The sequence below is a fragment of the Ricinus communis genome, chromosome 3 (genome assembly GCF_019578655.1).
Source record: "Ricinus communis isolate WT05 ecotype wild-type chromosome 3, ASM1957865v1, whole genome shotgun sequence".
Classification (NCBI taxonomy): domain Eukaryota; kingdom Viridiplantae; phylum Streptophyta; class Magnoliopsida; order Malpighiales; family Euphorbiaceae; genus Ricinus; species Ricinus communis.
The window spans coordinates 26,372,201-26,394,554 of NC_063258.1; the positions used below are offsets into that span (position 1 = coordinate 26,372,201).

General features: G+C 32.9%; 3 protein-coding genes across 6 annotated transcripts; 1 reads left to right on the forward strand and 2 right to left on the reverse strand.

Annotated features, from left to right (window-relative positions):
* Nucleotides 1-8,391: 8,391 nt before the first annotated feature.
* LOC8275844 (receptor-like serine/threonine-protein kinase SD1-8) lies at nt 8,392-12,600 on the reverse strand. 2 transcript variants are annotated; one of them, XM_025158312.2, is made up of 7 exons: nt 10,457-12,600; nt 10,209-10,322; nt 9,924-10,123; nt 9,598-9,805; nt 9,279-9,516; nt 9,007-9,157; nt 8,392-8,733 (listed from the first exon to the last, which is right to left on the reverse strand). In XM_025158312.2, the coding sequence occupies exons 1-7, from the start codon at nt 11,622-11,624 to the stop codon at nt 8,437-8,439; spliced, it is 2,376 nt and encodes a 791-aa protein (XP_025014080.2). In that variant the 5' UTR covers nt 11,625-12,600; the 3' UTR covers nt 8,392-8,436. The 2 variants fall into 2 exon arrangements, with proteins under 2 accessions (XP_025014080.2, XP_048227875.1); XM_048371918.1 differs by lacking the exon at nt 8,392-8,733 and adding an exon at nt 8,762-8,917.
* A 949-nt stretch (nt 12,601-13,549) lies between these two features.
* LOC8275842 (cysteine-rich receptor-like protein kinase 15) lies at nt 13,550-17,870 on the reverse strand. Of its 2 annotated transcripts, XM_025158318.2 has the most exons (5): nt 17,592-17,870; nt 14,740-14,947; nt 14,450-14,647; nt 14,169-14,305; nt 13,550-13,977 (listed from the first exon to the last, which is right to left on the reverse strand). In XM_025158318.2, exons 2-5 carry the CDS (start codon nt 14,771-14,773, stop codon nt 13,945-13,947), a joined length of 402 nt encoding a protein of 133 aa, XP_025014086.2. In that variant the 5' UTR covers nt 14,774-14,947; nt 17,592-17,870; the 3' UTR covers nt 13,550-13,944. The 2 variants fall into 2 exon arrangements, 1 of the variants encoding a protein (XP_025014086.2); XR_007215116.1 differs by adding an exon at nt 15,038-17,103 and having other exon boundaries at nt 14,169-14,947.
* A 235-nt stretch (nt 17,871-18,105) lies between these two features.
* On the forward strand, nt 18,106-20,539 carry LOC8275840 (protein BUNDLE SHEATH DEFECTIVE 2, chloroplastic). 2 transcript variants are annotated; one of them, XM_015722567.3, is made up of 4 exons: nt 18,106-18,435; nt 18,519-18,667; nt 18,773-18,822; nt 19,343-19,655. In XM_015722567.3, exons 1-3 carry the CDS (start codon nt 18,310-18,312, stop codon nt 18,813-18,815), a joined length of 318 nt encoding a protein of 105 aa, XP_015578053.1. In that variant the 5' UTR covers nt 18,106-18,309; the 3' UTR covers nt 18,816-18,822; nt 19,343-19,655. The 2 variants fall into 2 exon arrangements, with proteins under 2 accessions (XP_015578053.1, XP_015578052.1); XM_015722566.3 differs by lacking the exon at nt 19,343-19,655 and adding an exon at nt 20,062-20,539 and having other exon boundaries at nt 18,172-18,435.
* The last annotated feature ends 1,815 nt before the right edge of the window (nt 20,540-22,354 follow it).

Sequence of the window (22,354 nt, forward strand, 5' to 3'; positions counted from 1 at the left end):
TTAATTACATATTCCATTCTCTCACTTCATTTAATCTATGTTATATTTTCAAGAGAACTCATTTAATTAACAATTTAATATATTAAAAAAAATATCTAAGAATTTATTCATAGACATAGTATGAGATTCAAATTTATATTTAACTATTTACTTGAATTTATGTTAATTTCTTCAAATTAAATATACTATATTTATTTATAGAAGGTATTATGTATCAAAACGTTAATTATAGTGGTGGTCATATTAATATTGTTTGGTAATAAGTTTATAAACACAATTAATTATGATAAAATATTAAATAAATTTCATCAATTATTATTCTATTATAAGTATGACAATATGATGAAGTATTTGGTCATGAGAATTGAATCAATTGAGAATGGTTAGATATGAATTACATTGATTATAATAGTAACTGAAATCTTAATAATAAAAATAATTATATCTTTTCATTAATTCGATGAAATATTTATTTGTGAGAATTAAATCAATTGAAAATCGTTAGACATATATTACATCGATCCTGGTATATGATAAAAAAATTGTTATCATAAGTTTAACCAATTAAGAATGATTATATATTTTGATTACCTTAATTAGATCAAAGTATTTATGCATGAAGATTGGCTCAATTGATAGTTATTAGATATAGATTACACCGATTATGAATAATGAAAATTTATTTTGTAGGAATTAAAAGAATTAAGAATGTATATAAAGAAATGATGTATAGATTTGAAGTTATATCGATAGTTAGATTAATATCAAATAAATTATATTAATTAATCTAGAATAATAAACTTAGAAAAAAATAGAAATTTTAAAAAATATAACACTAACCATATATATTTAATAAAGAAGAAAAAAATTTGTGTTTTGTGATAAATAAAGGTTGAACCATATAGGCTTTAAGTCTTGTCAATAATTGCCTTAAAAATAGACTAATGCCTGATTTTAATTTGTTTTAAACTCTCATTCATTTATTTATATAGTAGATAATTTTAGGTAACATATTAAAAGAAAGTAGTAAATGGAATTCAAACTAAAGTCTTCAAATTTGATCATTTTCTTCTTGATTTAAATTGATCCAAACAAAAGAAAAAGGAAGAAAAAACAATTGCCATATATAACTACAGTTTCTTAACCACATAATGTACAATTATAACTAAATCATTACATTAGCTACAAAAACTTACTCTTTATAACTAAATGTAATTTTAGTAAATCGTTCGGTCACAAAACTAATCATATATTTCAAATTTGTGACAACATTTATTTAACTAAAATATTTTATATATAGTAAAAATATTACAGTTAATTGATTTAATTTACTAAGAATGTTAAGAAGTAATAACAAATAATAATTATATAATTATAGTAGTAGTCTCACAAATTAATTAGTGACAAATTAATAAATAACTATTAAAACATAATTCTTTTTGACAATATGTAAAATGTATAATTGTAGTCAATATTGTATCTTGAGTGGTTAAATGATTACAAATTGTGCATGACATAATATATAAAAACGTTATATGTAGGATCTGTAGAAACATTTTTATTCTTATTTTTTTAATTTTTATTTTGTGTGAACATTAAGAAAATATTATATTGAATTTAAAGAAATTAACATAAATTTATATAAATAATCAAATATAAATTTAAACTTTATGAATAACTTTCTAAAAAAAAAGTTTTTGCTTTCATTGGAAGTTGAAATGTAAATTAAATGAACACTGTTGAAAATATAACACAGAGTAAATGAAATGAGAGAATAAAATATATATATTAATTAAACTTGTAGTTTAAATTTTAAAAAAAATAGTATCCTTAATAATTGCTCTAAAATGACTAAAAAGAGTCTCTGTAGCTGGCTAGAATCTAGCTATCAAGATTTATCCAGAGGGAAGATGTTTTGAATTAAAGCTTCTGCATTTACTCTTCTTTTTTTGGGAAAATAAGATTTCATTAAATTGAGAAAAATTCAAGAAAAAAATAAGCTAATAACTAAGGTTGCTTTTTAAAAAGTTTTATGGGGGCCAAGTTCAATGAGATAAAATCACAATTAAAAAAAGAAACACTGCAACCAAATACATAATAACCGAATCATGTGAAACAACATTAAGATTTCTACCTAATAAAAAGAACCACATTTGATGGCTCTGCTAAATTTGGACAGGAGTTTTGTTAGCTACTCAGGGATAAGAAGATGGGCATGTTCGTAGTAAATATTGAGTTGGGCTTTCCTGAAAAACTTAACCCCGTAAATCCTTGATCTTTTTATTATGGTTGCTATGTGTCGGAGGAATCAGACCCTGCCTATGTTTTTCTGTTTCAGCATCAAGTGAACTTATGATTTTCTTGCAAATTAAATTCTGTAGATGAAGACTTGATTTACTTTTCTGAGCTTAATCCTCCTTTGATAAGGTTATGTTTTCTATCTAAGAACAATTAATCACAAAATCTTAGCATCTTATTTGCATGAAGAAATACCCTGTGATTACATCTCTCAAAAAAAAAAAAAAAAAGAAACCATCTATAATTAACAAGTGAGACATAAAAAATAATTAATTACCCACTATCTAAAAGCTATTCTAATGTGAAAAATATGATTATGTAAAGATTTTCATCTGTATCAGTAGGTTTTTTGTATCAGAAAGTGGAGTTGAAGATTACATGAGAACAACACCATTCTATGGAAAATTAACCCAACAATAAAATGGAAGAGATTAATTCATATATAGGATTTTGAGGGTAAGGAATATATTCTTAAACACAAAATAACAACACTGTTTCGTTTGAAGTACTTTTAACCTTCCTTTTCCAAAGTTAAATTAAATCTACAATCAAAGCTTAGATTAAAATTAATCACAGTTATAGGAATCAATGAAAGGTATGTTAATATTCTTGTAGTAAGACTGTAAAGGAATAAATAGAATCAAGAGATCTAAATTTTTAAATGTGCATATGGAAAGCCTAGGAATCAGTTTATAATAAAACTTAGGTTATGGACAAATTTGAACCAAGTAGATCTTCAAGTTCACAACCCTTTTTGCTTAGGAAAATGCATCTCCGGAACCAACATTTTTACCAATTTCAATAGTCTACCTTGATAATGATAATAATTTACCTGTCATATTCTATTCAAGATTTGGCTGGCTTGATCAGAAATGCAAATTCATTTCCACCGTTCCATCAGTTCAACTTGATCTGCTCTAAGTGTTTGAAAATTTATTAACAGAATCCGCAATTGTGACTAAACCCTTTTATATTTTAGACGAATCACATATACCTTGGAGAGGAGCGGCACACACATGCAGATGCTATATCTAATAATTTTTCTCCACCTATTAAAGAGAAATACCAGTGCCAATTATACCTCATTTTTGTTAATATGTTGCACCTTCCATTACAGTATAAAAGAACGAGAACATTAAAAACCGTTTATTCATGAAATCGCTGTTAATTATATAATGCTTTACAGTTTACAAAGTAGTCTACCTGTTGACAGGTTTTGTTTTCTGTTCCTGAGACAAACTGAGGCATGTAGTTCTATTAACAAATATTGCTGTAATATTTAGTTGACTTTCTTTAGATAGCTTATGTTGTAATCCCTCTAAAATAGGAAAATTTCATTTTAGTAGACTAAGAATTAGTTATGTTTCTTTCCTATATAGACTTGTACAACTCTATATATTTTTTGTATTATTATTGTTATCAATATACATAAACCTTCAATCTACCATTCTCTCTTCAAATTCTTTATTTTAGCATGGTACAGAGCAATATTCTACCACCTAATCATTCATTCTTTAATATATCAATAGACAATATGACTACTGAGACATCATCAGAATCTTCAAAAATCCATCCAAACACCAAAAATATAAATTCTACCATAGATCCATCAAACCCATTCTTTATTCACCCATCTGATCAACCTGGTCATATACTTGTTCCGACAAAATTAAATGGCTTGAATTATTCATCATGTAGTAAATCTATGATTCATGCTCTCACAGCTAAAAATAAAATTGGCTTCATTGATGGATCCATTCAGCCACTCTCATAAATTGATAAACCTGCAGAATATGCTATATGGAATCAATGCAATAGCATGATCTTATCATGGCTAACTCATGCTGTTGAACCTGATCTAGCCAAAGAAGTTATTCATGCCAAATCAGCCTAACAAGTATGGGAAGATTTCAAAGATCAATTTTCACAGAAAAATGCACCTACAGTATATAAAATCCAAAAATCTATAGCCTCTCTCTCACAGAGTTCCATGACAATTTTGGCATACTTCACAAAAATTAAAGGCCTTTGGGATGAATTGGAGGCTTACCAAAAGCTTGCCGCCTGCAACCAGATGAAAGCACATAATGATTAGAGAGAAGAAGATCGATTAATGCAATTCCTTATGGGACTGAATGATGCTTACAACACTATTCGTACAAATATCCTGATGATGTCACCATTGCCTAATGTACGTCAAGCATACTCTCTGGTCATCCAAAATGAAACGTAACAACAAATGACCTCAGAATCAACTGAAATTTTTTCCATTGCAGCTGCAGTTCAAGGTCGAACAAATAACTCAAACAACTCTAAAAATAAATACTGTGATCACCGTAATAGAGATGGCCATACAATTGAGAATTGTAGTACTCTTAAATTCTATTGTAAATTTTGTGATAAGAAAGGTCACACAGAGGATCGCTGCAAATATAAAGATGGCACATGGGTCCTCAACAACACAAGAACGTATAACAATCGACAAAATCAATCACAACATCAGCAACGCGGGCCTCACAATAATGTCTTTCCAGCTGCAAATGCTACAGACTTTTCTCAATCAGATGTTAATCTTTCTAATACACGGGATTCTTCCAAATCTCTTTTTGGTCTCTCCACAGAATAGCTTCAACAGCTCGCTCATGCCATTTCCATGATGTCTCCAAATCTTGCTTCTGGTAATAACAATATCCATGCAAACACTATAGGTCTATTCCCTTTTTCTAATACTTTAATTAATTTTGTCTTTACAAAACCTTGAATTTTGGATAGCGGAGCCACATATCACATTATTTCTGACCCTATACACCTTACATAAACAAAGTCTCCCTCCATGCCTGTTGTTAATCTACCAACTGGATCATTCGCACCCATAACTTCAATGGGGACTGTACTATTCAATTCAGATATAACTATAAACAATGTTCTATGTGTCCATTCTTTTAATTTAAATTTGATGTCTGCAAGCAAAATTACTAATGCTCTAAACTGTTGTGCCATTTTATTTCTATCTTTTTGTATCTTGCAGGACTTGAATACGGAGAAGATGATTAGCTCGGGTAAATAATACAATGGTCTATATTATGTCTCCTTTGCAAAAGACACCTATATCTCATCAAGTTCCTCACTCTTCAAATCTATGGCATATACGTTTAGGACATCCATCACCATCTCGTCTCAAACTGGTTTCTTTATTATTACCTTTAAATAATTTTTCTTATGATAATAATTGTGCTGTTTATCCCATGGTTAAACAAACAAGACTGCCATTTCCTTTAAGTTCTATATCAACTCATGCCGCTTTTGAATAAATACATTATGATATTTGGGGACCACATAAAATTCCTACACATTCAAGGGCACGTTTTTTCTCACCATTGTGGATGACTTTACTAGATGCACATGGATATTTCTCATGCAACATGAATCTGAAACACAACACATTTAAAATCTTTCATTGGTTTCATTTATATTCAGTTTCATGCCCATGTTAAGGCCATTAGAGTAGATAATGGTTCTGAATTCAATCACATGGCATAGAATATCAATACACTTGTGTGTACACTCCACAACAAAATGGAGTTGTCAAGCCAAAGCATCGCCATATTCTTACTGTTGCTCGTGCATTGCTTTTTCAATCATAGTTGTCACTTGATTTTTGGGGTAAATGTGTTTTAACTGCTGTTTATCTTATCAATCGGCTTCCATCACCATTATTATATGCCAAATCTCCTTTTGAGTTATTATATAAACTTCCACCATCTTTTAATCACTTGAAAAGATTTGATTGCCTATGTTATGCAACAGTTGTTCATCCAACTAACAAATTTGATTCTCGTGCCAAACGTTGTATCTTTATTGGATATCCTATTAGTCAAAAGGGCTACAAGCTTTATGATCTAGATAATAAAAAGTTCTTTGTCAGCCAGGATGTTCGATTTTGTGAAACCACTTTTCCTTTCTCTTCTACTCCAACTCATATGCCACTTCATCACTCTTTTGACATTATACAAGAAAATACACACATTGAACCATCTACCATAAATGACCCATCTTTTCCAACATAAGAAACTAAATCACCAAACATAGATACACCGCTATCAACTCCTCTTGACCAACCGGACATAACTCCTCAATTAGAACATGATCATACAGTTCATCTAGACACTTTAGATCCTATCATAGTTCCACCACGACCTACTCATTTCAAGCAGCGTCCTGTATGGCATAAAGACTTTGTAATGTCTCCTCAAGTCAATCAGTCTACCTCGACCTCAAGTTTTACAAAAGGTACACGATGTCCTATTTTTAATTTTCTCTCATTTTCTCGCATTACTCCTGCCCATCGCACTTTTTTAGCTAACATTACAATAAATACTGAGCCCAAATCATATGCTGAAGCTATCCTTGATCCAAATTAGTGACAAGCAATGCATGTGAAACTAGAATCATTACAGAAAAATAACACATGGAGTCTAGTTCCTTTGCCTGTTGGACAAAAACCAATCGGCTGCAAGTGGGTCTACAAAATTAAGTACAAATTCGATGGGAGCATTGAACGTTACAAAGCTCAACTTGTTGCCAAAAGATACACCCAGGTTGAGGGTATCGATTATCAAGAGACAGTTTCACCTACAGCCAAACTCACAACACTCCGCTGCCTTCTCATTATCGCTAATGCTTAACAATGGTTTACCCACCAATTAGATGTCCAAAATGCTTTTCTTCATGGTGATTTACATGAAGTCTTATACATGAAAGCACCACCTGGCCTTCGTCGACAGGGGGGGTATGTCTATTCAATAAGTCTTTTTATGGACTCAAACAAGCATCAAGGAATTGGTTTTCCACTTTTTCAAATGCTATTCAAAAGGCTGGTTATCAATAATCAAAAGCTGATTATTCTCTCTTCACAAAGGCTCAAGGCACCTCTTTCACTGCAATTCTTATTTATATTGACGATATTCTTTGACAGGAAATAATTTGCAGGAAATGGAAAGCCTCAAAAAGTTTATTCTCAAACATTTCCGTATTAAAGATCTTGGAGATTTGAAATATTTTTTGGGTATTGAATTCTCACGATTCAAGAAAGGAATATTCATGTCACAAAAAAAATATGCATTGGACATTTTGCAAGATTCAGGTCTCATAGGTGCTCGACCAGACAAATTTCCAATGGAGCAAAATTTAAAACTCAGTTCTACAGATGAAGAATTGCTAAATGATCCAACTAAATACAGAAGATTAATTGGAAGATTGATATATCTCACAGTCACAAGACTAGATATAGTTTACTTTGTTCGAACATTTAGCCAATTCATGCATGAACCTCGCAAACTCCATTGGGATGCTGCCGTTCGGATACTCAAATACATCAAAGGTGCACCAGGTCAAGGATTATTACTGCCCTTTAACAACAATCTTGCCTTAAAGGCCTTTTGTGATTCAGATTGGGGAGGTTGTTGTGCTACACGAAGGTCAGTTACAGGATATTGTGTTTTTCTTAGCAACTCTCTCATTTCATGGAAATAAAAAAAAAACAAGCAAATATTTCTAGATCATAAACAGAGGTTGAATATCGGGCTATGGCCAATACATGTTTGGAACTAACTTTGTTACGATTTATATTACAAGATTAGAATTTCACAAACATCTCCTACACCACTATTTTGTGACAATCAAACAGCATTGCACATTGCAGCAAATCCCGTTTTTCATGAACGGACGAAACATATTGAAAAGATTGTTATATAGTTCGAGAAAAACTGCAAGCTAGAATGATTAGTCCTTCCTATGTTCCCACTCGCTTCCAACTAGCAGATATTTTTACGAAAGCCTTGAGAAATGAGCAGTTTACGATATTGTGCAACAAGTTGGGATTTCATGATATTCACTCTCTAACTTGAGGGGGAGTATTAAGAAATATTGCTGTAATATTTAGTTGACTTTCCTTAGATAGCTTATGTTGTAATCCCTCTAACATAGGAGAATCTCGTGGCTAAGAATTAGCTATGTTTCTTTCCTATATAGACTTGTACAACTCTATATATTCTTTGTATTATCATTGTTATCAATATACAGAAACCTTCAATCTACCATTCTCTCTTCAAATTCTTTATTTTAGCAAGTTCCATGCTATTATCGAGCTTCAATGTCTGAAAAGGTTGACAAATTTAGAGAAGGCGTGTGCCTACTTGAGGGGCAATCAACACGTAACTGAGTAGAAAATATAGGCTTTTTCGGATTAGGCAACACTGCTCCTCCATTGCTGAGGATTGTAACGATATCCGCCATGGTTGGTCGGTCTTCTGCATTATCTTGTATGCAAAGGAGACCAACTTGAATACATTGCATAAGCTCATCTACCGAAAATGAATCGGCCAATACTGGATCCATCAACTCTATGCACCTTCCAGCATTCCAGAGTTCCCAAGCCTTGCAAAATTTCAGATTGTTAGCTTCAAGAAAATTGAGATTTTAAAGAAATTAGCAGCATCCAAAATGGTATTTATTTTGGTTATTTTGGCTATGAATATGGTTTTTAAGTTATAACCTCAAAGATACAAGATGAGTATAATACTTGCTAAAGCCAAAGCTCATTAGTCCGAAATGGCGCTTCCTGAAGAAGCAGTTTTAGTACCAACACCAAAAGAGAAAATTTGTACAAGAATGAAAAAGACTGACATCTGAAAAATTGCATTTACTTACATGTCCTACCAAAGTCGAGGAGTTATCAAACTCATAAAAGGAAGTGTTTTTTCTGCCACTCACAATCTCAATCAAAATGACTCCAAAACTGTAGACATCAGATTTGGTAGAGAAAAGGCCATGCACTCCATACTCGGGAGACATATAACCACTGTAGACATTGAAAGAGAATAGAAAAATAATTGTTAACCGTATGATATGTAGGCAAGTAGAGATTTAGTGATATGTAAGCAAGTAGGAATTTAGTGATAACATGTTTGACAGTTACTCACTATGTTCCAACAACCCTCTTTGTTTTTGTTCTTGATTCATTATCGGAGAAAATTCTCGCCATACCAAAATCTGAGATCTTGGGATTCATATGACTATCCAACAATATGTTGCTAGTTTTCAGGTCTCTATGTACAATTCTTAGTCTTGAATACTTATGAAGATAAAGAAGTCCTTGTGCAATCCCTTCAATAATGTGTTTGCGCTGCATCCAATCTAAAAATCTACGCTTTACAGGATCTGTATGTAGAGATTCTAATTTCAATAAGATGAAATTAATCAATACAACTGAACAAAGCAGAGGATGTATCTTCTACAAACCGAAAATGAAGGAATCCAAGCTTTTATTGGGCATGTACTCATAGATTAATATCTTCTCTTCTTGTTCAATGCAGCAACCTAAAAGCCTGACAAGATTTACGTGCTGAAGCTTAGAAATTAATTGTACTTCAGTTTTGAACTCCTCTATCCCTTGTCCTGAGCTTGTAGAAAGTCTTTTTACTGCAATTTCCTTTCCTGATAACTTGCCCTGGAATAGGACATTTTTTAGAATCAGGAAGGTGTGTAGTGAATATACAAGTTTTCTCTCAGTCTATGAAAGAGATGAAATGATTTCTTGTTTTATAAAATTGCAATTTGAAATATACCATGTATACAGGTCCAAAACCACCCTCTCCAATTTTATTTGCGGCAGAGAAGTTATTTGTTGCCCTTGCTATACAAGAAAAGCCTATCAATAGCAATTCAACATCTGTCCGACCATCTTCAGTACTTGGGGTATCAGAAGTTGACCGAAATGTTAGCAATCCTGCTGTATCCTTAATGGTGCCAGGACTCCTATTTGCCTCTGAGGATATGGCAGTGTTAATATGACTCAATATCTTATGGTTAAGATAAAGAATACACACTGTTCAATGAGCTAGAAAGAGTACCTATACGGTTGCGTTTTGTCCGTCGTACAAAATACAAGGAAATCAGAACTATCATTATCACTGAGATTACTGGAACTGCTATTACCCACCATAGCTTCCTTGTTTGTTGGTTACCTATGGACAGAAAATAAATACATAAACATATAGCAGCTGAAATTGAGATTGTTATTTTCTGATGTGCTATGTGGAAGCAAAAATGTTCGACATTGTTAGAGACATCTATGAGAACTTTTGAAGGAGTTACTAACCAGAATCTGAAGAAGCCCTGCCTCGAATATAGATAATGTTATTTCCTTTCCCTATGACGCTTACAAGATCCTCTCTGTCTCCATAATACAGTTCACATCTGATTCCAGCATCTTCTAGAGAAGCAAATGCAGTACATGAACAATTACTCCTGCACATTATTTCACAATCACCAAGACTCCAGCGGCTAGAGGAGGTCCTGTTCATTGAAATAGGCATCAAACCTTTAATTTCTGAGAACATGTTTCCGTGTTTGCAGTCCAGTGGCAGCTCAATCAAGCAATCATTAGAGTTAAATGCTGATACACCATCACATAAAGAATGATTCACCATTGCAATCCCTTGTTTTGTCATTGTGTACTCGTTGATTTCCCCAGTTGAACTCAAAACAAACCATGAAGATGTGGTATTTCCTTTATTATCAAAATTAAGGTAAACTTCCTTGTCATTTGACACAAAGCTGAAGTTATACTTATCTGAAGAGCTTTCAAATATGAATCTGAAGTTATGGCCATCCCAAAAGCCAATCTCTTTTATACGGGTACGGTGGTGAAACAGACTGAAGTCTGACTTATTAGCAGCATTTAGGCCAACAGCAAATGAGCCACTGGCCGGCACATATGGGCTAAACCATGACAAAAGGAACCTTCTTCTTGGTTGATCTGTATCCATGTCAAACCAACCTAATTTCATTCCAGGCAAAAATGTATCAGTTGGACTATCGAAACTCTGCCATACAATCTTTTCTCCCTGCATCAGGATCAGATTTCCAGAATCAAGAAGTGTTGCACTAGTATTACTACTTGTTGCCGAGAAACCTATATTTACCATGATAGGTTGCATCCTTGAATCTGACATCATCATGTTTCCATCTGACCAAATTTTAAGAAACCCAGAAGAATCTATCAAGGGATTGTCTCGATTTGCAACCCATACTGCCTTCTTTGTCTTATCCTTTTTGAACCAAATTCCTAAATAATGATTGCTCATCTCACTTGAAGCAAAGAAACCTAGTTCAAACACCTCACCTGCAGAGACTAAAGTTTCATTGTTGTACAATTTCTCTATTGGTCTAAGGGTCTCTAAAGCATGAGACAGGCAAAAAGAGAGGCCGCATAACATGTATAGCTTGACAGGAAATTCCAAACCCGTGTCTCTCATTTTCGACATGAAATTACTGTGAGAAAAGCTGATAGACAGGGGAAAGGAGAGGCAGACAAGGGTTAGATTGCAGGTCAACTCCAATCAGATGATTTCATATAATGTGAATACTTGCCATTGTTGCTCTCTCCAACCACTCCTGCTATTTCTTTGAAACTTACAGTACTATTTGAATGTTTCATTTCAAAAAATGAAATATGTTATCACTACAGCAACTGCATAACTTCTTTTTTTATTTTCTTGGCAACGAGATAGCTTCTCAATTTTCCATCAATGTTGACTATCAATATTATAGTATGTATGTTGATGTTGAAGTAATAGAATAAAGAAAACTGGGAGACCTGAAGCTTGGTTTGGATAACAAGCTAACAGAAAATGTCAGTATTATTATCTTTCTGCAAACTTGTCCCCACGAAAGATTGACTAATTCCTAATTGTGCTATTCCGAAATTTATAGAAAGGGGGACTAAAGAAATGCAACTCAAGAAAACCCAACAAAAAATTTTTGGAATCTTGAATTAGTCCACTACAAAGAAACAACTAAGCTACACAATCATAAGTTCTTAACCAATCTCGTGAAGAAAGAACTATATTGCAAATTAGGCTAGGCAGATTGGTTATTCACGCATTTCAATGTTTGTACTTACATTATGGTAAGACTTTTTTTTTTTTTAAACAGGAGCTATTCCGGCTTCTAATGAGCTGGAACTGCACGTTACCTGAGACTGATGACTCTCGAGTCTGGATAGAGTTTGCTGTTACGCACTGCGAGGATGGGCCTGTTGAAGGTAAATTCTGACAGGGTTTTTCTGCAGAATTGAAGCCCATCTATCTCCTATCCTTAATCTTAATCCTTGTCTAATGGCTACAAACAGGTCCGACTGAATCGACTAAAAAGTTGCAAATCCGAAAATAAGAGTTTTGTCCAAAGTTTCTTAAAACTTGAATTGAAGTCAAGCTTGGCACAAGTTGATTAGAATGTGTTTACAAGTTTGTACTTCTAAAGTTTTTAAGTTAAATCTAAGGCTTAATAAATTATACACTGATCAATGAAAATAGTATTTTTATATTCAAATATAAGAAGACCATCTCAAAAAATGTAGCAAGATAAGGAATCGAAACAATCCATGTTAATTTATAGATGGGCATAGAACAATTCAAAGAATAACTTCACAATCAAAACATAGGTTATTAGTATGTATTTGAGCAATCGGAAATTCGTAGTTGCTCGAGAAAAATGTTTCTTTTAACCAATATTTAATTCACCTAAACCATGATTTCAATCTACCTGTTGTACTTTAATCATGCTTTGGTTGGATCGGATATGTGAATTGGTAGATCCATTTTACCCAATTCAGGGCTACACTTTTGGAATATTAATTTCTTCATCCACATGTAAAGTTCATCTGTCAGTAAGGGACTGGTATAATATCAAACATCATGATGTTTAGAGTCGATACTTTACAATAATTTAATTTTTCTTTTAAATTTTTTATATATTATGTAATAAAAATTTATATAATTTTTTTTATAAATAATTTAATAGAAAGTTTAAGTATGTAAAATTTATATAAGAAGCAACATATTAAATCTTTTAAGTATTTCTATGAATTTAAATGAAATTATAAAATTTAATATATCCACTTTAATTAATTCAATATTTTATTTAAAAATATCCATTGTAGTTATTAAATTTGAAAATTTTATGTACATTATAAAGTGAAAATATATAAAATCCTAAAAAATAAAATTAGCTAGAACGAGAGAGATGTTCTGGCTGAAATAGGTCTGAAATCAGCTGAAACAGTTAAGGTTTTGGGCGCATGAAATAAAAATTTTCTTTTTATAATTACTAATCTCTTTCTTGGTCAAATTAAAAAAAGAAAAAGGAAATATAATATGTTGCATCTTTCAGACCAACTAAAATAACAAGGTTGGGAAAATGATTCAAGCAATTACTATTACATAATGAATACATACACTTGAAAAACTATTATACTTTTGACAGGTCTTCTCTTCTTTTCCTGAAACAGACTGGGGTAACAAAAGCTCCTAGCTGTTATCGAGCTTCGACATCTGAAAATGTTAAAAAATTGATAGAAGGTGTATCCTTTCTCGAGGGATAATCACTACTTACTGGATTTAAATGAGTAGAAAAAATGGGTTGTTTAGGAGTAGGCAATACTGTACTTTCATCGCTGAGGATCGCAACAATATCTATCATTGTTGGTCTGTCTTCAGTATTATCTTGTGCATAAGAGACCAACCTGAATACATTGCACAAGCTCATCCATCGCAAATGAATCGGCCAATACTGGATCCATCAGTTCTATGCATCTTCAGCTTTCCAGAGTTCCCATGCCTTGAAAGTTTTCAAATTGTTAGCTTCAGAGAAGTATCTTTATTTTATAGATTAAAAAGAACATCTAAAATGCTGTTTTTTGGACTATAACTTGCTTTTTAAAAAGCAGTTTCAGTGGGATAGCGCGGATATTAAACAAAAAAAATTATCACAAGAATGATTTTGAACATCTGCAGACTCTTCTTACTTACATGTCCTAGCAGAGTCGAGGAGTTGTCAGTCGCATAGAAGGGAATGTTCCTTCTGCCACTGACGATCTCTATCAGTGTATACATCAGATTTTGTAGAGAAAAGGCCATGCACCCCATATTCAGGGGACATATAACCACTGTTCAGACATTTCAAGAAAACAAAATAATTGTCAGCTTGGCAAACCAATTCTACGTGTATGCAGGCATGTATATGTTATGATGTGCGTTTGACAGTTACTATGTTCCAACAACCCTTTTTGTTTTTGTCCTTGATTCATTACCGAAGAAAATTCTTGCCATGCCAAAATCTGAAATTTTGGGATTCATATGACTATCCAACAGTATGTTGCTAGATTTCAGGTCCCTATGTACTGTTCTTAATCTTGAATACTTGTGAAGATAAAGAAGTCCTTGTGCTATCCCTTCAATGATGTGTTTGCACTGTCTCCAATCTATAAGTCTTCGCTTGACAGGATCTGCTGCATGTAAAGATTGTAACTTCAATCAAATGAAATGAATCAATGAATTAGTCAATGAAACAGACATGTAATTGACATATCCTTTTACGAACAAAAAATGAAGGAATCCAAGCTTTTGTTGGGCATGTATTCGTAGATTAATATCTTCTCTTCTTGTTCAATGCAGAAACCTAAAAGCTTGACAAGATTTATGTGCTGAAGCTTAGAAATTAATTGCACTTCAGTTTTGAACTCCTTTATCCCTTGTACTGAGCTTGTGGAAAGTCTTTTCACTGCAATTTCCTGCCCTGTTAAGTTTCCCTGCAATAGTATACTTTTATTAAGAATTAATCCAGAAATAGAATTTGATGAATATACAATTTCAAGGAAGCAATGAAATCATTCATATACTTCGATTTATAGTTTGCAGTGTATCATGTAAACAGGTCCAAAGCCTTCCTCTCCAATCTTATTTGCAGCAGAAAAATTATTTGTGGCTCTTGCTATACAAGAAAAGCTGAGTAACAGAAATTCCTGACACGACCGAGCATCATCAGTACTTGGTGCATGAGAACTTGACCAAAATGCTAATGTTAACAATCCTGTTGTGTCTTTAATGGTGCCATAATTCCCATTAGCTCCTGGAAAATAAATTATTAATTCAACTCGAGCATTCTATTGCTCAAGTATAGGAAGCACATTGGCCAATGAGCTTGGAAAGAATATCTTTGACCCTTCTGCATTTTGTTCGTCCAAAGCAATATAAGGCAACCCAACTTATTAATATCATCAAACAGATTAGTGGAACTACGATTACCCACCAAAGCCTCCTCATTCTTGGGTTACCTGGGGACAGAAGAAAACATTCTCAATTTGAATTTTAATTGCTATATGTTTTGGCATTTATTGAGAGGTCCATGATATGCCACGGTTCTTCAATTGAGAATGTTTTCTTCTGATATGGGTTGTGGAAGCAAAAATAATCAACTCAGTTAGAGACATTTACTACTTGCCAGAATCTGAAGCAGTATCCCAGCGAACATGGATAGAGTTAATCCTTTCCCTATGATGTTTAGAAGATCTGTTCTCTCTCCATAATACAGTTCACATCCAGCTCCATCATCTTCTGAAGAGCAAATGCTGTGCATGAAACAATTACCGCTGCACATTATCTCACAATCCCTAAGACTCAAATCGTTAGATGACCTGCTCATGATCATTGATATAGGCATTGAACCTTTAATTGCTGCAAAAGTATGTCCATCCTTGCAGTCTAATGGCAACTTAATGAAGCAACCCATAGGATTAAATACTGATATACCATCACATAATGAGTGGTTCACGATTGCTATCCCTTCTTCTATCATCATGTACTCATGATTTCCCCATTTGAAGTCAACACAAACCATGAAGACCTAGTGTTTCCTTTGTTATCGAAAGTAAGGTAAAGGTTCTTTTCATTTGATACAAAGCTGAAATTGTATTTATCTGAATTACTTTCAAACATGAATCTGAATCTGTGGCCATCCCAGAATCCAATCTCTCAGTACTCACTTCTGTTCCACAAATTGAACTGTGACTTATTTTCAGGATTTAAGCCAAGAGCCAATGGACCAGTAGTTGGCACAGATGAGCTTAACCATGATAGGAGAAACCTTTTCTCTCGGTTGATCTGTATCCATGTCAAACCACCCTAATTTCATTCAGGCAAAAATGTATCAGTTGGATAGTGGAAACTCTGCCAGACGACCACTTTTCCCTGCATCAGGATTAGGTTTCCAGAATCAAGCAGTGTTGCACTAGTATTATTACTCGTTGCCAACGAACCACAGTTCACTATAATGGGTTGCAGCCTAGCATCTGATATCACCAAGTTTCCATCCTGTCTAATTGTAAGAACTCCAGAAGAAGCTATCAGGGGAATGTCTTGATTCGCAACCCAAACAGCCTTTTTTGTTTTGTCTTTTTTGAACCAAATTCCTAAGTATTGATTGCGCATCTCTCTAGAAGCAAAGAAGCCTAGTTCAAACACCCCACCTGCAGAGACTAATGTTTCATTGTTGTACAAGTTCTCTCCTGGTTTAAGGGTGTCTGAAGCATGAGATAGGCAGAGAAAAAGGCTGCATAATATATAAAGCTTGACAGGAACCTCCAAACCAGTCTCTCTCATGTTAGCCATGAAACAAAGATTGCAAATGTAAAAGAAAGCAGAGGGACTTGGCGAGAGATGCAGACAACGCTTTTAATGCATGTAAACTCCACTCCAATAATTTTACACGATTTGACAAGCCAATGTGCTTACTTGTCCTTATTTTCTCCTCCCGATCCTGCTATTTCTTTGTAATTTACAGTCTCATCGTACTACTTGAACGTTCAATTGAGAACATGTTTCAGGACATGGAGTATGTAACCAACATAGAAGATGCAGACCAGTTTATGTTTTCCTGTTTTCGCTGCAATGAGATAGCTTCTTAATCCTGTCATCAATTTTGACCATAAATATTATAGTGGAATAAAGAAAATTTAAAGCCTGAACAGGAAGACCTGAAGATTGGATTGGCTAACAAGGTTCCAGAAATTGTTAGTATTATCTTCCTACACATGACCCCACCAAAGATTGACTAATTCTGAATATTGCTTATTCTTGAATTTATTGGGATTATAAGTAATTGGACTATAACTATCAACTGCGACATTTACTTATGCACAAAGAGACAGATAAAAACAAAAAAGTTCTTAAAAAAAATTTTACCAGGCTGTTTTGACTTTGAACAGAAGTGCCTGGTAATATTATGCAAAAGAAATTATACAAGCAACAACCAAGGCAGGGAATTACGTCAACCATAATTCATTTGATCAATAAAGCAATGCAATTGAACAGTTTAAAAAACTCTTAACTCAAGATCTTTGAAGCTAATCAATTGGTCAAGGACTCAAAGAATGACTGAATGATTGCATCTCTTACCTCTTCCTAAATCGGTGTTGAATGTAAAAGACTTTCTTGGCTATCTTGACTATCAGGCTTTTGGCCATGGGAAAATCTACATCTTGTTCCATCAGGTCTAACAGAAGCATGAGCATTACACGAACAATTTGCTGAATAAATTTTCCTGCAGTCGCTTAGGCCCAAGCTCAAAATTGTTCAAGTACTCCCAATTACTCATGGATCCACTCGTCTGAGTAAACACACCCCTTAGACCTTGATTCTGCTGGGCTTCCATCACATGTTGATTTTGACTCGAATATAATATCCATCTAGACACTCGACTCAAATAGAACAGTCCGTCAAGAAGAATCAATCTCTATCCAAGGGGAAAGGCTGCCATCCTTCACAGTGAATGTGAAATAAATTATAAGAAATACAAAACAATTTATAACTAATCAAGTGGCTAATAAACTGTTTCTTGGCCATAACAATTATCTGTCTTAAATGTATCAAAGTTTAACAGCTTAGTCAATCACTCTAACACGGGACATATTTCTTCTGGCTCCCACCATAACGGAGCGTTTTATTCTGTGAAGGACTATCCATTAAAACTGTGCGTTTCATGTTGTCGGGTTTGTTTTTTTTTTTTTTTGTCGGGTTTTGAAAGGAGAAAGTTTCCGACTCGGCTAAAGCTGGGCTCTGCTTTATGCACTCAAACTGTTCGAGAAACTATCCCAGAGAAACAAGCCCCTAAAAGATGATACCAAAACCGCTACGCACACTGGTCTCTGGAACTGCGATTTTTTTGGGCGGTCTAGTCGCTCTCAATATCACTTCCTCTATCGCTATCGGCGCTTTTCGCCACGCCAGTGAGCTCAAACTAGTAAGTTTCATAAACTGCAACACTTTTAACCCCTTTCCGATTTTCATTGATTTGCTTAGGTTTTCGTTGTTGTTTTTGTTTAGAGAAAAAACGCATCGCCTTGTGGGGTTTGCAGAGGAAAAGGGTTTTATATATGCAAGTTGTGCAAAGGCAATGCTACTATAAAGTGGTCACCTTTATATGATCCCATTGCTTTCAACCCTTGCCTTTGTCCTACCTGTGATGGTCACAGGTTTGTGGTTTTTTATTTCTTGTTCTTTTATTTCTCTCTTTTCTTTTAGTGATTTGAGTTTTGCTGAAATTAAGTTTTTGCTTGATCATTTCTTGTGCATTGCAGGGTTCAGCGCTGTCTAAATTGCCTTGGGAAGGGATACAGTTGACTTTTGGGTAAGCCCTTTCTCGTTCATTCTAGTTTGCAATGTTGAAATGCAGTAACTTGCTAAGTATGTTATGATTAATTGACATAATATGATTTGATTAAATGCATTCTCGATCGCAATGAACTTCTTTGATGGTGAGAGAAGGTTGAGTTGTATTCTCTAGGAAAATGCAAGTAATAATGAGTGTGTTTGGAAAGTCTAAAAATGCAGAATTTCATGAAATCAATCCTATTTAGTCAAATCTCATTGTTTGGAAAGGTCAGAGTTGCTAAAATTCAATTCTTTCAATTAAAAAGAAAAAATTGCAAAGTCATTTGGAATAAATGAGATCATGCCAAAATGACATGAATTTGCAAGAATTCAATTAATATTGTTGCATGCTTTATGTGATTAAGTCATATTTATTGGAAATGATTCTATATATAATGTTGCTTGGCCTTTTCAGAATAATGACCTTGATTTTTAGTCAAATGGCCATTAAAAACTGTTGAATTTGTAATGATTGGGTTGTCTATCATCTATACCAGGAAGTGTCAGGCTTCTATTGCTCCTGAAAGATAGTTTCTCAGCAATTAATCATTCATTATCAGTGATGACCTATGACTGGAATTCAAGGCGGATTCTATCAGTTGGCCACCCACAATATTTAATTTTACTATAGTTTCATGTCTATTTAAAACTATAAGCAGGACTATTGGAACTCCTACTTTCCCAGCATTTTGCCAACTGCATGTGTTGCTTTAGGAACGGCTGTAGCAATGGAGGAGATAATCAGCCACAAAGGATGATCATTGTCAGTAGGAAGCAAGGAAATTTAACCTAACAAAATGATTCTCATGAGTGATCATTGATTTCTGAACTGAAAAAGGCAATTTGGGTCCTATTATTAGGGGCAATTAATTAGACGTTTTAGTTTTTATATCCAGGATCACTCCCTAATAACTTTGAGAGCATGGTTCTACAACTCCCACTACAGCAGCTGCCAATTAAATTGCTGATTAGCATTATGTTGATTGGGATTTTACATTTGTTAGGTTCTTTTCTGTATCGCCAAAAACTGCTTAAATTTCCCATTAACTTGACCTACATATATACTGGGAATCTGGTTTACAAAAATGTTTTTTGTACTGCATTGATACTTCATCTGCTTATCAGTGGAAGTAGTTAAAAGACCACATGTTCCTTAAAAGTTAAAGTCCTAATATATTGGTTTTATTTCTGGTACTTCTATTGTTTGTTCTGCTAGAAATACCAGTAGAGAAAAGAACATGTGAAGAGTCCTGCTTATCTAGTGTGCAAGGTTATGTCTCCCGGAAAAGCACATGACTGTACAAAGGCAGCATTCAGGAGGATGACTATGAGTTTGAAGTACTTCCATTCAAGACCACTGATATTATGGTCCAGCACACTGCAGTCAATTTGATATCTTAGATCATATTAAATGTGGTATATGTTGTCAAACCAACTTCTAAGGTCATTTTAAATGTAGTAAATGTCATCAAACGGAGTTCTAGTCATGGAAAACGATTTTGAAGGATTGGCAAAGTGGTTCTGCTTCTCCTGTCTCTCCTGCTACCATGCAGATGAGTATTGTTTTTTTTTCCCTTTATTTTTCTTCCTGGATTGCAATGGAATGAGTGTGCTACTCTGACCTGCTATGCGTATCTTCTTTACATCATTTATAAATCATGCTTGGACAATAACATGTCCAAGCAATCGCCTCATACTTTGACTTGTATTGTGTTGCACTTTTTTTTGAACAAGCTATTGTGTTACACTTGGATTACGAAGTTTGAACCATAAAGTGAAAGGGAAATGGGATTTGTGATTCATGACGGGATGACAGGTTCGTCAGCTGTACTTTTGTGCGATACCCTTATTTTGATTCACATGCCTTGTCTAACTACCAACAGACAAATTTTATAGGATGCTCCTGGAATCTCCTAGGGTTCAGGATGTCTTATTGCCCGCCAACAATAGTTAGGATGGTATCGGCTGTATTCCACTTCTGGTCATATCTCTGTCAATGCTGCCTCAAGATCACTTAAAAGCTTTGATAAAATTAAGATAGACAATTGCAGATAAGAGGAAAATACTCCAAAATAAGACTTTAGAACATTTATTTTTCCTTATTTTCTTTTACCCAAAAAAGAAAAAGAAAAAGAAAAGAATTGCTATTTATACCAAAATGAAAATAATAATATGATCATATAACATCAAGCAAAATGAGCCTACAATCTATTTTAGAGCACCAAAAAGCTTATGGAGATTAATATATATATATATATATATATGTATTAGTGGAATTTGACATTTATTAAATATAAAAATTTGATTTTATCTTGATCAACGGAATTTGAAATTAATTTCAAGGAATATAGCTATATGAGCTCTGTTTACAATATTTTAGGAGTTAATTGTGAATTATTTTTATGACTAACATAAATTCTTTCAGAACATGTGGTCCTGTATAAAAATCATAATGAGGACAATTCTTAATTATTTAAACTTAACATTCAATCTTACTGGCTGTTATCTAGAACGTACCAGTACAATAAGAGTAGGCTATCACAACTCCAAATGATTGCCCTTCGTAACTAACTAACTTACAAATTACATGTCCGCATCACGTTCAAGACATCCAAGTGCAACAACTCGACTGGCAATTGCAGCCCACGTGTCAAACTAACTAAAGCGACCACCCAGAGTTGATTCTGTTGTATACCGGCTTGCGGTACACACGTGTAAATTGCAATCGCAAAAATAATAATTTCAAAAATTTTAATAAACTAAATATATATTAATTATTTTATCAGTATTTTTATTATATAATAAAAATTATTTATTATTTTAACTTTATCAATCTAATAAACAATAAAATTCTAATGAATTTATAGTATTATTTGAGTTTGGTTTAATTTTTATCAATATTATCATTTATATATTTATTTTATCTGATTATTTTTTTGTTAAATTGTTATTCATGAAAATTAATTTATTTTATTGAATAGTTATTTTTATTTTCTAAATATAACTTAATTATATAATTTTGGTAATATTTAATAAAAAATTAAAATTAATTTTTATGTTGATAAAAATATAAAAGTTTAATATCTTAATTTAATAATTTTTAAAATTTTTAATTTTTAATATAATATTTCTAATAGTACCAGATAAAAAAGTTGAATTTAAAAGATTTATAATAAAATAAATAAATACTAAATATTAAATATTAAAATTATTTTATATTATTTAGTATATTACATCTCATTACAATAAAAATAAAGTAATGATATTTGATTTTAAGATATTTTTCTCTGTCTATAACTTAAATTTACAATAAATAATAAATATAAAAATTTAATTATATATTATATAAATAATTTAATATATAATTAATTTAGTATATAAATACTAAATTACTTTAATCTATTAATGAACTACGCAATAGTAAATATATAAATTAATGATTAATAAAATAGACAAATTATTTTTTTAATTTTTTAATTTAAATTTTTTATTAAAATTCATATTGGGTT

Coding starts and splice junctions, on each gene's coding strand:
- LOC8275842 (XM_025158318.2), bottom strand. CDS start 14,773: ATGCCCAACAAAAGCTTGGATTCCTTCATTTTTT. Junction 14,648..14,739: donor CTTGGATTCCTTCATTTTTT/GTTCGTAAAAGG, acceptor CTTTACATGCAG/CAGATCCTGTCAAGCGAAGA. Junction 14,306..14,449: donor CATGGCAAGAATTTTCTTCG/GTAATGAATCAA, acceptor ATGTCTGAACAG/TGGTTATATGTCCCCTGAAT.
- LOC8275840 (XM_015722567.3), top strand. CDS start 18,310: ATGATACCAAAACCGCTACGCACACTGGTCTCTGGAACTGCGATTTTT. Junction 18,436..18,518: donor ACGCCAGTGAGCTCAAACTA/GTAAGTTTCATA, acceptor GTTTTTGTTTAG/AGAAAAAACGCATCGCCTTG. Junction 18,668..18,772: donor CCTACCTGTGATGGTCACAG/GTTTGTGGTTTT, acceptor TGTGCATTGCAG/GGTTCAGCGCTGTCTAAATT.
- LOC8275844 (XM_025158312.2), bottom strand. CDS start 11,624: ATGTCGAAAATGAGAGACACGGGTTTGGAATTTCCTGTCAAGCTATAC. Junction 9,806..9,923: donor GTTTTGGACCTGTATACATG/GTATATTTCAAA, acceptor GTCCTATTCCAG/GGCAAGTTATCAGGAAAGGA. Junction 9,158..9,278: donor AAGAGGGTTGTTGGAACATA/GTGAGTAACTGT, acceptor CAATGTCTACAG/TGGTTATATGTCTCCCGAGT.